Here is a 12,962-nt window from a genome sequence, read left to right on the forward strand (position 1 = left end):
AGCCCCATCAAGCCAACACCTACATATGCCTTCCTATGTCATTGTGAATACTATAAACACTTTTCTACTATATATCATTCTCACATGTTTCAATTATTCATCATCAACACTTTGTAGTGATTTTTTTTTCGATTTGGGCCACCCATCACATTGGATTTGAGCCATTGAACTTTCTTAATCAATGTGCAGGTCATATGGTTTGGAGTGTCATGAAAAGGATGGCCCATTGCGATGACCATTGTTGGTTGAATATTTGCCATGATCCATTGGCCTAATCCATTTTCTAAATGTTCAATTAACTATTATGGAGGTTTTGAAAGTGAGTGTTGATTTTGGAGGTTGAATTGGAGGACAGAGCAAAATTTTTGAATGAGATCGGTGAGGTGATTGGGATTTTCTTTTAGGTTAGGTAGTTTGTTGAATTTGACTTCAAGGTTATTAATTTTTTCTTTTCCATTCTTGTGGTGGTCATGAAATCACTTGGGTCCATCGGGAGGGTTCCTAATGAGACACATCAATGTGATCAATGTTGCACAAGTATTCTTTTGGAATAGGTCTTGGATGGGTTTGAGAAAATACCAAAGTTTCTTTCTTTCTTTCTTATTTTTTCTTTTAATTTTTAGTTTTAATTATGGTGGGATTGGTGTATGGAATATTATTGTGTTGATTAAATTGTCAAATTATTAGTATTTTCAATTATGTAGAAACTTTTTCCCTATGTTGTAAAGGAAAAAATCTCATATGGTCTTATGAGAAAGGAGTTTTAGGCTCTCTAACACTATTATACCATGGGTTTTCAATGGTAGTACTCGACTAGTCTATCATAGCTCTAATTAGTGATGGTTAATCGAACCTTTATAATACCTGATTACCAAGGATGCATGAGTGATCTCCCAAAATGCTATGTTTAGTGTAATATAGTAGCAAAAAGGATTTAGTGTTTTTGCAAGGTGTGAGGAGTGTTTAGGGGGATTTTGATATACATGAGAGTACATGGAGATTAAATTTATGTCTAGATTCTATCTGATGTGGTTCTACTCACCAAGTACTGACATGCATGTTCTTATATAGAAAAACAATGATTTAAGGGAAGCATTAGAAGAAATATAAAATGTAGAATGTAATATAGGAAGAACAAGAGTATTATACCTATATAATATTAATCCTTATATTGATGATCCAAAAAACAAACCATGTTCATGGGTCTTTTAGAGGGGGAAACCTCCAAATGAGTACAGTTCCAATACAATAATGATACCTATAAAACTTTACATAGCTTCCTACCTCTATAAATAGTTTCTAGCTACTCAAAATATAATCCACTCATGGTCCCATCATTTATGAGTAGAAATTACTTACTGAGCATGAGTAAGTGAGTGCAATTACAATGAGTAAGCTTGCGCCAGCGACCTAGTGGATCTTATTAAAAGTAGACAACTTGAGATAATCAGCGTACCACCTTATCATTGTGTACAACCTCATTAACTTGCTAACATCAATGCGAACCTAACTAACACCATACTACCAATAGGTAAGTTTTATTTGCTCATGGTTTTCGAAGTTTATTAATAGCGTCAATTAATGTAATTAATTTATATATATTTTTTATTCGGGATCATTACATATTCTATTAAATATCTCGGCTTCTATATTTTAATTCACTAATGATTATAAACAATATTAAAAACAAAATTTATTATATATATGCAATATGCCCATGTCGTTATAGGAGTCGTCTACGGAGGCAGAGGAATTTCCCAGATGGCTAAAAGTGGTTGGAATCCAGGCAAAAAAATTCAAAAATTCTTGTAGAGGCAATGTTTGAATCTTGTTTTTGATGGTGGAAATGGATTCAGCACCATCAAAAACTTCTAGGGCATCTAAAATTATGAAATTTGACAACTTTTACTTGGATTTACAAAAATCCCTGCCAGATTTTTTCAAAATATGGCCAAAATTTCCATAACTTTCAGGGCATAAAAGCATAATCGTTAGACTATGACGTCGTTATATATATCACTTTGACACATAATAGTTAATAGTATTGTATATATATGATTGTGACATCCCTTGCCTTCCTCTATTGAACAACTATAATTTTAAAGCGATTGCATACATGGAATAGGAGGCTAGGGATATTTTCCATTGGTTAATCTATGATTGAGCCGAAAGGCTCATTCTACAACTTAGTGTGAAGGCGATGTGTAAGTATGTCCGTCTCTTTTCAAAATAAAAATAAAATATTTTCTAAATATAAAAGCAATGTCGACTATAATAAATAAGGAAAAAAGTATGCTATGCATATTTAATTAGCTATCTATATGTGAGTAAGATGTTTAAAATTTATACTTTTCAAACATATTTTAACACTTGATATATATGTATATATAGAAAAAAGTGTTAAAATAAAATACTTTAATGTTGTATAGAATAAAATATCTAATATGATTTATTTTTGCACTCTAAAATAAGTTTGTAGTTAGAGAAATTTGATCTCTCTCTATTCATCTTAGATCCGTGCTTAAAATGGATCATGCTGGTTTTACAGAAAATGACGGCAACGATGATGGCAAAGTGTAAAGTTAAACCTTAAAGACATCATTCAAACACTCGCAGGAACATGGATTTCATCGATAAAAACAATGCAAAATAGTTGGTGGCCTAGAATCCCTGTCAATTATTCTCAAATAAGTCACTGTGTAACCTCAACTTCCAACTTCCACGTTTGTAGAATCTTCCCTCAATCGAAAAACCTTGTATAAAAAAAATCTAATCGTTAAATTGTTATAATATAATTTATTTGCAATGGTCTAGATAGATGGAAAAGGTCTAGGAAATTCACTTGCAACACATACAATGGGGCAAGTGTCGTTGACTATGTGATGTGTTCACAAAGCTTGATAGAAAAGATAGATGAAGTTAATATTGGAGAGCATATTTGGGACTTAAAATAAGACCATAACTCAGTTTATATAAGGTTATCATGGTTAGAAGAAAGTCAACATAGGAGGAAAACTCAATGCTTTCGACAATCACTATCAATGGGCAAAATTCTTCTAAAACAAGAAAATTGTACTATCTTCGTGACAATGTTAGAGAGATCAATTCAGAAGGAGAAAACTGGTTTCAAAAGCCTCAACAGTGATGAGTTAACAAATATAATTCAAAGTGCCCTTGGGAATTGCAAAAGAGCAAAAAATAGGAAATCAAAATCAAATTGTTTTCCTGTAAATGCTTGGTTTGATGATGAATGCAAAATGGCAAGGAGAACTTTGAAAAAGGAAAAAAAGGTGAAGATGAATGTAAAGTTATATAAGTAGATACTAAAAAGGAAAAAATATGAGTTCATGCAAACAAGGAGAGAAGAGTTAATATATTTAAACAAGAATAATCCAAAGCTTTTCTGGCAGGAACTGCAACCAAGGAAGAAGAAAATTGAAAATAATATTACATCCAATTAATGGTTTGAATATGCAATGCAACTCTATGAGAAAGAATCTGAGGCGGAGCCCCCCCTAGGATCAACACAACTTCAGAGCTCTTCACATTACAGGAGGTGGAGAATGGAATTAAGAAGCTGAAAACAGGAAAGGCAAAGGACTTGGTTGAAATTCAAGCCGAGTATCTAAATTGAGGAATGAATGCTCTTGCACCGCACATCATGGAAATATTCAACAACATCATTCAACAAAGTTTCCCAAGACATTGGACAACTAGCCTAGCAATACCCCTTTTTAAAAGTGGAGACATAAATATTCCATCCAACTATAGAGCAATTACGATCAATCCTTTGTTTGCAAAGGCTTTTGGCAGCATGGTAGAAAACAAAATTAGTAAGTGGGCAGAAGTAAAAGAAAAGAGGGCAAGGGGACAAGCGGGTTAGGCCGAAGCATTCTATAGTGGATCATGGTATCACGTTGAGACACATTGTTGAAAAGGTTTGGCAGGACAAAGAAGAAGTATTTTGTTGCTTTGTTGACTTCAAACAAGAATTTGACATAGTCCCTAGAGATAAGTTGTGGCGTAGAATGGAAAAACTTGAAATTTATGTGCATTATGTGCATCAACTTCGGTGTGAAACAAGATGGTGGAAAATCCCTAAAGAAGCTTGGGAAGAACAGGGGTGTACATTTTGCACGTCTCGGGCAGTGGAATCGGAAAAACATTTCATTTTGGAATGTGACGCATTCAAAGACATCAAAGAAAGTCATGAGAACATGCTAGCATCAATTTCTTAGCATTGTCTTTTTAGCCAGGGGATTGTTGGAAGGTTGGGTCAGCTCATCATTAATTTGAATGGAAAAATCAATGAATTGCAAAACACGAAAAACAAGGAACTAATAGTCTTATAAACTATTTAGGCCGATAGGCCTTCCTTTGGAACAGACTTTCATCGTTCCTTTGTCTCCCGTGTTGACACGTGGCCTTATGCTCCACCATAAATGATGTCCCTTGCTGCCCACAGTTGTGTGGCCGTGCTTGATATCCGGGTTGTAGACTGATCAATTACCCTTGCATTTTTCACCCAGCGATGTGATGCTTACCCAGCATCGGAAGGGCTGGGTGTTGATGGCCATAAATCTAAACATTCAAATAGAAAACTCAAACCAGGATCGCACGTCTGCCCGTTTTTCCTGCCAGCAGCCGCCCTTTCCTTGCGAGAATGTAGGTAACCATCACACAAAGCCTGGCACTCTAGAGTAGGGTAGTAATGGCGCATTCTCCAAACCTCTCGCCAACAGAGCCTTTGCTGCCCTCTCTCATTCGCAATTCCACCAGGTACACAATGCAGGGCCGAATAAAGCACTCGTTCATCGAGCTGCAAACGCAGGACATATCGCTGGACAACGAGGCAGAGATCAAGAAGTCTGTCAATGGGGTTACCTCAAAGGCATTGCGTTCGGAAGACAGTGATGCTTTACCCCTATTGTCAACAGAAAAATCAGGGATAGCAGAAGTGGCGTCTGGATCTGGTATCCCTAGTGCAGTTTTCAATCTGGCGACGACTGTAATTGGTGCAGGAATTATGGCACTGCCTGCAACAATGAAAGTTTTGGGTCTGCCATTATGCTTTGCAGTGATAATCCTGATGGGTATTCTCTCGGAAATAAGCATTGAGTTGCTGGTCGAGTTTTCTGTTCGCCTGAAAGCTTCTAATTATGGTGAAACTGTTGAATCTGTTTGTGGGCACTCTGCCAGGGTTTTATCAGAGATTTGTATTATTGTAAACAATGCAGGGATTATGATTGTTTATTTAATTATCATGGGAGATGTGATGTCCGGATCTTCGCATCACCAGGGGCTTTTTGATCAATGGACAGGAAAGGAAGGGTGGTGGAGCGATCGGAGACTGATAGTTTTCATCACAATGGTATTTGTTCTGGCGCCTCTCTGTGCTCTTAAGAAGATAGATTCATTGAAATTCACATCTGCTGCATCTGTTGCACTTGCAGTTGTTTTTGTTGTTTTGTCATCAATTATTGCCTTTGTTAGGCTTATAGAAGGCAAGATCGAGAGGCCTCGGCTGCTTCCTGATGTTGGGTCCAAAAGGGCAATTTTGGATCTTCTCGTGGTAATCCCAATCATGACCAATGCATACATATGTCATTTCAATGTACAGCCGATCTATAACGAAATGCAGGATAGAACGCCTGCTAAGATGAACAGGGTTGGAAGGATCACCACAGTGCTGTGTGTGTTGGTGTACGAATCTACTGCAATATCAGGTTATCTTCTATTTGGGCAATCTACAGATTCAGATATTTTGTCAAATTTTGACAAAGACCTTGAAATTCCTTTCAGTTCCATTCTTGATAACATTATTAGGGTTGGATATGTGCTCCATTTGATGCTTGTTTTTCCTGTGATCCATTTTTCACTTCGGCAGACAATGGATTGCATGGTCTTCAAGGGATCGAAGCCCCTCTCTGAGAGCAACAGGAGGTTTGTCATCTTGACTATCACTGTTTTGGTTTTTCTTTACATGGGATCTACTTTGATTCCCAATATTTGGGTAGCTTTTCAGTTCACAGGAGCAACCACAGGTCTATCTTTAGGTTTCATATTTCCTGCTTTGATAGCCCTGAGGTCTCACCCCAACCAACGAGAGGAAAGCTTAGGATTAAGGAAGAAGATTCTCCCGTGGGCTATGCTTGTCATGGCATTGGTTGTGAGCATTATAGGAGTTCTTGGAAATCTTTTAAATCTTACCACTGGAAATAACTAAATATATTCTAGAAGTGGCGCTATGTTGGGAAGCGCCTTATTCTTATAATGTTATATCTCATCAGCCTAATTTTTTTCAAGGCTTGCTGATTCAGACAGGAGAACTGAAAAGCACTTTGTGATTTATCCATGCACATAATTGAGCATACAGGCAAGAACACTTGAATATGGGATGTAGACACAGTCTAATTCCATGAGTTATAGCTCGCTTTTTCATGCCAAGTGTCCTGCTTGGGTTGTACAATCTGCAGTTTAAATTGGTTTTAACTCTTTTTGAAAGCTGAGAGATATCATGTGTTAAAATGCATTCTTCTTGCTAGAGTTGAAAAAACCCTACTCAAATACATGAATGTTTGTTTTGTTCAGCTTCTGAGCCAAGCAGTATGATCTCCTTCTAAAGGCCTACAGTTATTTTTATGTTGCATGCTTTTAAGTATGATAGTAGTTTGCCCAGGAAGAAAAACTTCAACAAATGAGGATATGCAACTGAGAAACAGAGTAAAGGAACATGATTGATTCATGGATGGGGAAACAACCTGCAAAAATTAGAAACCATCTTTCTTGAATCTTCATTGACTTGAAATCATACACAGGTATGATTTTTTGGTCATTGGTATTGCCAGTTTAGTATATTTATATTTTTGCAGTTACATTATAGGCATATGAGAGGCCAACATGTTATTCCCAAAAGTTTTAGTACACTGCAGCCTGTTTTATTGCTCCTAGAGAGACTCTTTGCATGCACTATCGACTTTTCAAGTTTGGTACCATACATACTCACGGACATTCCTTCATCGGGTTTAAATAATTTGTTGACTGCATGGAATTTTAGGCATTTTAAATCATGGAGGCTTGCATGTTCATGCTTTGGTGCCACAGCCTATAATTCTTGATGTAATTTTTGTTGTCTAATAATGGAATATAAGATGCATTTTCAAAGCAGAAATACCTTTGTTTCCATAGCTTGATGGATTCCACCCAAACATAGCCATGTTTATGTGCATGGGACCAATCGTTGCATCATGAAGCGCTGTATATTATGTGTGCTTCCTTGTACATGATATTTTACATCCAAGGATAACTGTTTCTTATCTATGGATTTGATTCCGTTTCCAAAATTCAAGTTTACTGTTGCTTTTTCATATATACTTTTGATATAATTCTTGAAACAATCTTTTACATACTAGTGTAGCTGCTTTGTTAGAGTCGTTCTCCAGATAATTTATTACCATGTTGGCATGCTATTTTTACTAACCCAACAAAATTAGTAACCAGTCAAAATCTCATCCACGTGACACAGGATCAAAACCCCAGGTAATCACTATAACCCTTAATTTTTTCATGCAAAGCCCACCATCATCCATCAGTAGGTATCCAGAGATTTAAACCGAGGTGAACAGCATAAACAATGAGTCCCAACCACTCGGTGTAACCATGACGGCCTACCAATTCACAGCATTATGCACCTCACAGTGCATCATTAATTGTTGTATATATTGGACACATGCACACATATCGACAATATATCTACACATATACAACAATTAAAGCATTGCTCCAGGATGCCTATTGTTTACCACCAATTTGGTGTCCTGTACTTTCCTCTGATCTATCTGCCTCAAAGTCATTAACTATTCACTAAAAAAAGTATTTAGGTTAATGTGTGAATTGCTGTAATCACGATCAATACGTGGAACTGTAGTAATCAGCGTCAGTAGCATGCAGAATCCACAACTCAATCAGCCCTTATTAGGCTGATAAAATAACAAGAAAATATCCATACAAATATATAAGTTGGGCTGCTTTTACTAAAAGAAGAGCAGGGTAGCAAGGGGCAGTGCCCATTGGTTTAGTGAGAACTTTAAATGAATCACCTATACATAAGTGGGGCATACACAATTGATATCGATCACATATAATGAAAAGTCAATGCTGCAGAATCCACGACTCAACCAGCCCTTATTAGGCTGATAAAATAACAAGAAAAGAACAATACAAATATATAAGTTGGGCTGCTTTTACTAAAAGAAGAGCTGGGTAGCCAGAGGCAGTGCCCATTGGTCTCAGTGAGAACTTTAAATGAATCACCTATCCATAAGTGGAGTATACACAATTGATATCGATCAGCCCAACCTATCCAGGTCTCGCATGCATTTTTGCAAGCTTATTAACAACTAACTAGTGACATTGTTTATAGGGCTTTTCACAACTAACCTTCTGTGATAAAAACTTTCATCTTTATGTTTATGGGGTTTTTCACAACTAACAAAAACTTTCAGTGTAATGGTATAGTTTGAAAGTGACAACACCATTGTGAATATTTATTAATAATCACGGATGGTAATGCTTATGGGGCTTTTTCGCAACTCATTTTTTAGCTTAAAATTGATAATACCATTGTGATAATTTATTAATAATTAGTAACAGTCATCGTTATGTTTATAGGGTTTTCACAACTTACTTTTTAATTTAAGATTGACAACACCATTGTGACAACTTATTAATAACTAGTGACGGTCATGTTTATGTTTATAGGGTCTTTCACAACTTAACTTTTTAGCTTAAAATTGACAACAGCATTGTGACAACTTATTAATAACTAGTGACAGTCATGTTTATGTTTATAGGGTCTTTTACAACTTAACTTTTAGCTTAAAATTGACAACACCATTGTGACAATTTGTGACAACTTATTAATAACCTGTAATAGGCATGTTTATGTTTATAGGGTCTTTCACGATTTAAAAACAAATATTTACGTTAATTAATTCCTCTAATACTACAATTGCAATTTTTGTAATTATTGGTTTCAATAGGGTTAGATGTTACCTTAGTTGGCATTTCTATGTTTGGAATAAACCATTTTTGGCTCCCATGGACTACAACTAGAGTTGGAATAAGGAAGGATCTTGATGAGCCTTTTGTGTCATTTCTGTGAACTAGCTCAATGAAGTTGTGCTACTCCCAATAGAGTATATATCCCTCCACCCATTGCAACATGGATTCAACATTCCATAAACAAGTGAACATTGAGAGAACATACTTGCTTTTACCCTTTGATTCTCCCTTGTGCACCTTGAGTGCCAATTTAGAACATTGTCGATTACCCTATTTAGAACAACTCTCCTATTCCCAATCTCCATCATAAAATCCATCATTTCACCCTTGTGAACAAGTATACGTAAGCTCTAATCTATTTTGGTTTGCAATCTCAATTGTCGTGTGTGGAGAGGTGCTTTGAATCTCTTAATGGGAGATATTTGTAGTGAAGCATTAGATCAAAAAAATAATTAAAACAAATCCATAATGCCAGACAAATTTAAAAAGAAAAAATTAATAATAAAAAGTAAAATGTGAAGTGCATAGGGCATAGAATAGATGATGACATGGTGCTCTTTTAAGGCACTCTGTGGTGAAAAGTTCCAGTTTAAAACTCTATGGGCAAACATCTAATCATGCTAAGGGTTGGTGTGTGGTCTTCAGGTAATTTTAACGACTTTGATGCCCTTGCATTGTGGCTACTCAAGCCACAGGTTAAAAATGTCAGTTATCCCATAACTCACATTACCTAACAAACAAACAAAAACAATTAAAAATTAATAAATAATATTGTATTAAAAAAATACAAAACAATTAAAAAATAATAAATAATATTATATTAAAATTAACTGAATTAAAAATAATAAGAATTAATAATTAAAAAGAAAAGTACCTCAACCACACACTCCATTACACATTATAATGACACTCCATTACACATTATAATGGAACTCCCTTAATTCCAAAGTTAAATTAAACGTATCTCAAAGTTAAATTGACCAACTCTCTTAATTCCAAAGTTAAATTAATTGTATCTCAAAGTTAAATTGACCAATTTCAGTTTAGGCATGAATTGTTAAATAATATGTTATCATTAGAAATGACTATATATCAAATGTAGGTATGAAATATTAAATAATATGTTATCATTAGAAATGACTATGATTATATATGAAATGTATGTATGAAATAATGCGAAAAAGGTTAAATTTAACATGAAAATAGAAGGAAATAATTCCATTAAAATGTTAGTACATGATTTTTATACTAAATGGAAGTCAAGGAAAAAAAACCAACCATTTTGTTTAGTTGATAAAAACATATTATTTTAAATCTAATAATCGTAATGAGAAGTAAATTGTGGAATTCATAAATGTTAACCATTAAATAATTAATTGTTAATAATTTTTTCAAAACAATAAGATTTAATTTTTAATTATTATATTTTAAAAATTATAATATATATTATTCATTTTTGTTATGGGGGTCCTTCATTTTTATGAGCTGAATACATATCTATAAATGCATTTTTTTTATCATTTTTCCAATTTCCATACTATTTTTCTAATTTAAAAAATCTATCAACCTCTTTTTGCACTTTTTAAGGCAATTGCTAGTTTTACTCTGGTGCACCTTAAAATATCATTTTCATTTCCATATATACTAGAAGTAGCCACTTCCACCAGAGTTAAACAGCATTAGTGAAATACATCATGGTATAATGTGAAATCGTCATGGACTGCAATTTTTCTATCAATTAAAAATAAATAAATTTGGGAGTGTTTAAATTGTTTTTAAATAATAGAAATAGATTCAATATTAATAAAAATTCCAAAACATCCCACCCTGCCTCTTTCTCGCAACCCAATCCCCGTCTACTGACACTAAACCGCCTAATTCCCTGTTAACTGACACTAAACCGTATCTCGATGATTACAGCCGCGAATGGCTTCTGAAACCCTTTTGAAACACTGAAATCTCGTGACACCCTAGACCTCCTTTACCATCACCATGGCAGAACGCCGTTTTCAGTGGCCGGTTTCTTCAAGATCGGCCTATTACGAGGGGTCGTTGCCGCTGATCGAATGCCCTCGGCGGTCACGCGAGAGGCCGAGCTTCTGGCAAATTCTTGGTAGCGGGCTCTGTAGTTGGCATGGCGGAGCACATGGCCATGGCCATGTTCTCCTTGGACAGTTTGATGACCTGTATGCAGGGGCGGCGTCCATCGTGGGCGGGGGCTCCCGTCGCGCATCCATGGGCAGAACTTTCATCTCCATGACGAAGAGCGAGGGCCCGATGGGGTTTTATAAGGGCATTGCTGCATGGGTGTCGGGGCTAGACACGCCCATGCTGTCCATTTCTCCGTCTACGAGGTCTGGAAGCAGAAGCGCCACAAGCCACCGCCCCCTCGCACACGCGGCCGACGGCGTAGCGGCTACCGTGGCTAGCAATGCGGTGCTTGAAGCATACAAAGAAAAGGATAATTATGGTTACAGATAAATGCAAGTTCATATTATACTGTGGGATATCAAGTTCCATGAATGTCTTAATATTAATGAAGAAATAAAACCAACCAGAAATAAAAAATTGTGATAGAAAAATTTAGGATTGCCATATAAATCAATTACAATGGGCATAAAAAACATATTATATTAAAGAGTTCAATTTTTGTGATTACGCTGAGAAAACATATTTAAGAGCAATTATTAAAGGAAAAGTAAGGGTGTTAGTGGCACATGTAAGGACAAGGTCACATCACCTTAAATGTGAAATTGACATGTGGAAGGTCCCAAGGAAGTTTGGGAAGAGAGAACTTGCATTTTCTGCAATAAGGATGTAGTGGAGACGGAATGACATCTATTTGACAAAGACAAGATCAATCAGATTGCTAGCCTTCTAGTCAAGACTCATTCCGGCATCAAAAAAAATATGAAAATAAGTTAAAATTGTTATTCTCTAAATCCTTTCTGCTCAGACTCAAACTTCATTAAAATCATTCATTCATTCACTCATCTAATAAATATATATTAAATATAACATCAATTCTTCAAAACTATAAATTTTACCACTATAATATATTTTTGAAAATAAATTAAAAATATTATTCTCTTAATCCCTTGAACTACTCAAGCTCATAAGCTTCATTAAAATCATTCATTCATTCACTGCTGTAATAAATATATATTAAATATAACATAGATTCCCCCAAAGCTATAGATTCCACCACTATAATATACGCAAAATTATAGAACGCACTGTAATATCGATGAAGTTGGCATCGTTAGCCATTGAAATCGGTGATATTGAGTGAATACAATATATATGGACTTGTCATTGACTATTGAAACCGGTGATATTGAACGATGGTATATCCATGGACCCGGACCCATAAATCAAAAGTCTTTTTGTTTTAGTTAAGAATCTTAGTTGTCAAGGTATAAATCTTTAAATATTATTTAAATGGAAAAATTTAAGGATTGATTGAAAATTCATGAATAATGGTTTTATGCCATCTTTAAATTCAAGGATGCTTCTTGTTTCATTGAACACCATCCAAGAAAATTTATATTCCCTTCTCTTTCAAACGTGATGCAAAATTGGTTTAATGGATCTCTTCACGTGGTAAGCTTGATTTTTCCAACAGTTTATTAAATTAAGGCCTTGTTGGTACTGGTTAGTTATGTGATACAACTATATAGGTGATGTATAAGTATGAATAAAATAATAATAAAAATAAATAAATTAATGTTTAATTAAAATAAAAATGAAAATAATTAATGTTTAATTAAAATAAAAATGAAAATAATTAATGTTTAATTAAAATAAAAATGAAAATAATTATATAGAAAGAAAAATTACAATACAAAAATATTTGAAATTTGTTTCAAATTTTTTTAATATATATATATTTTAATTAA

General features: G+C 34.8%; 1 protein-coding gene across 2 annotated transcripts; it reads left to right on the forward strand.

Annotated features, from left to right (window-relative positions):
- The first annotated feature begins 4,696 nt into the window (after nucleotides 1-4,696).
- Nucleotides 4,697-6,029, forward strand: LOC149250533 (amino acid transporter AVT6E-like). 2 transcript variants are annotated; one of them, XM_089459119.1, is made up of 2 exons: nucleotides 4,697-5,726; nucleotides 5,888-6,029. In XM_089459119.1, the coding sequence occupies exons 1-2, from the start codon at nucleotides 4,712-4,714 to the stop codon at nucleotides 5,929-5,931; spliced, it is 1,059 nt and encodes a 352-aa protein (XP_089315245.1). In that variant the 5' UTR covers nucleotides 4,697-4,711; the 3' UTR covers nucleotides 5,932-6,029. The 2 variants fall into 2 exon arrangements, with proteins under 2 accessions (XP_089315245.1, XP_089315246.1); XM_089459120.1 differs by lacking the exon at nucleotides 5,888-6,029 and having other exon boundaries at nucleotides 4,697-5,371; nucleotides 5,494-5,762.
- Nucleotides 6,030-12,962: the final 6,933 nt, after the last annotated feature.

The sequence above is a fragment of the Pinus tabuliformis genome, chromosome 7 (assembly GCF_031772625.1).
Source record: "Pinus tabuliformis cultivar Carrire ecotype Pingquan chromosome 7, CPIR1, whole genome shotgun sequence".
NCBI classification, from domain to species: domain Eukaryota; kingdom Viridiplantae; phylum Streptophyta; class Pinopsida; order Pinales; family Pinaceae; genus Pinus; species Pinus tabuliformis.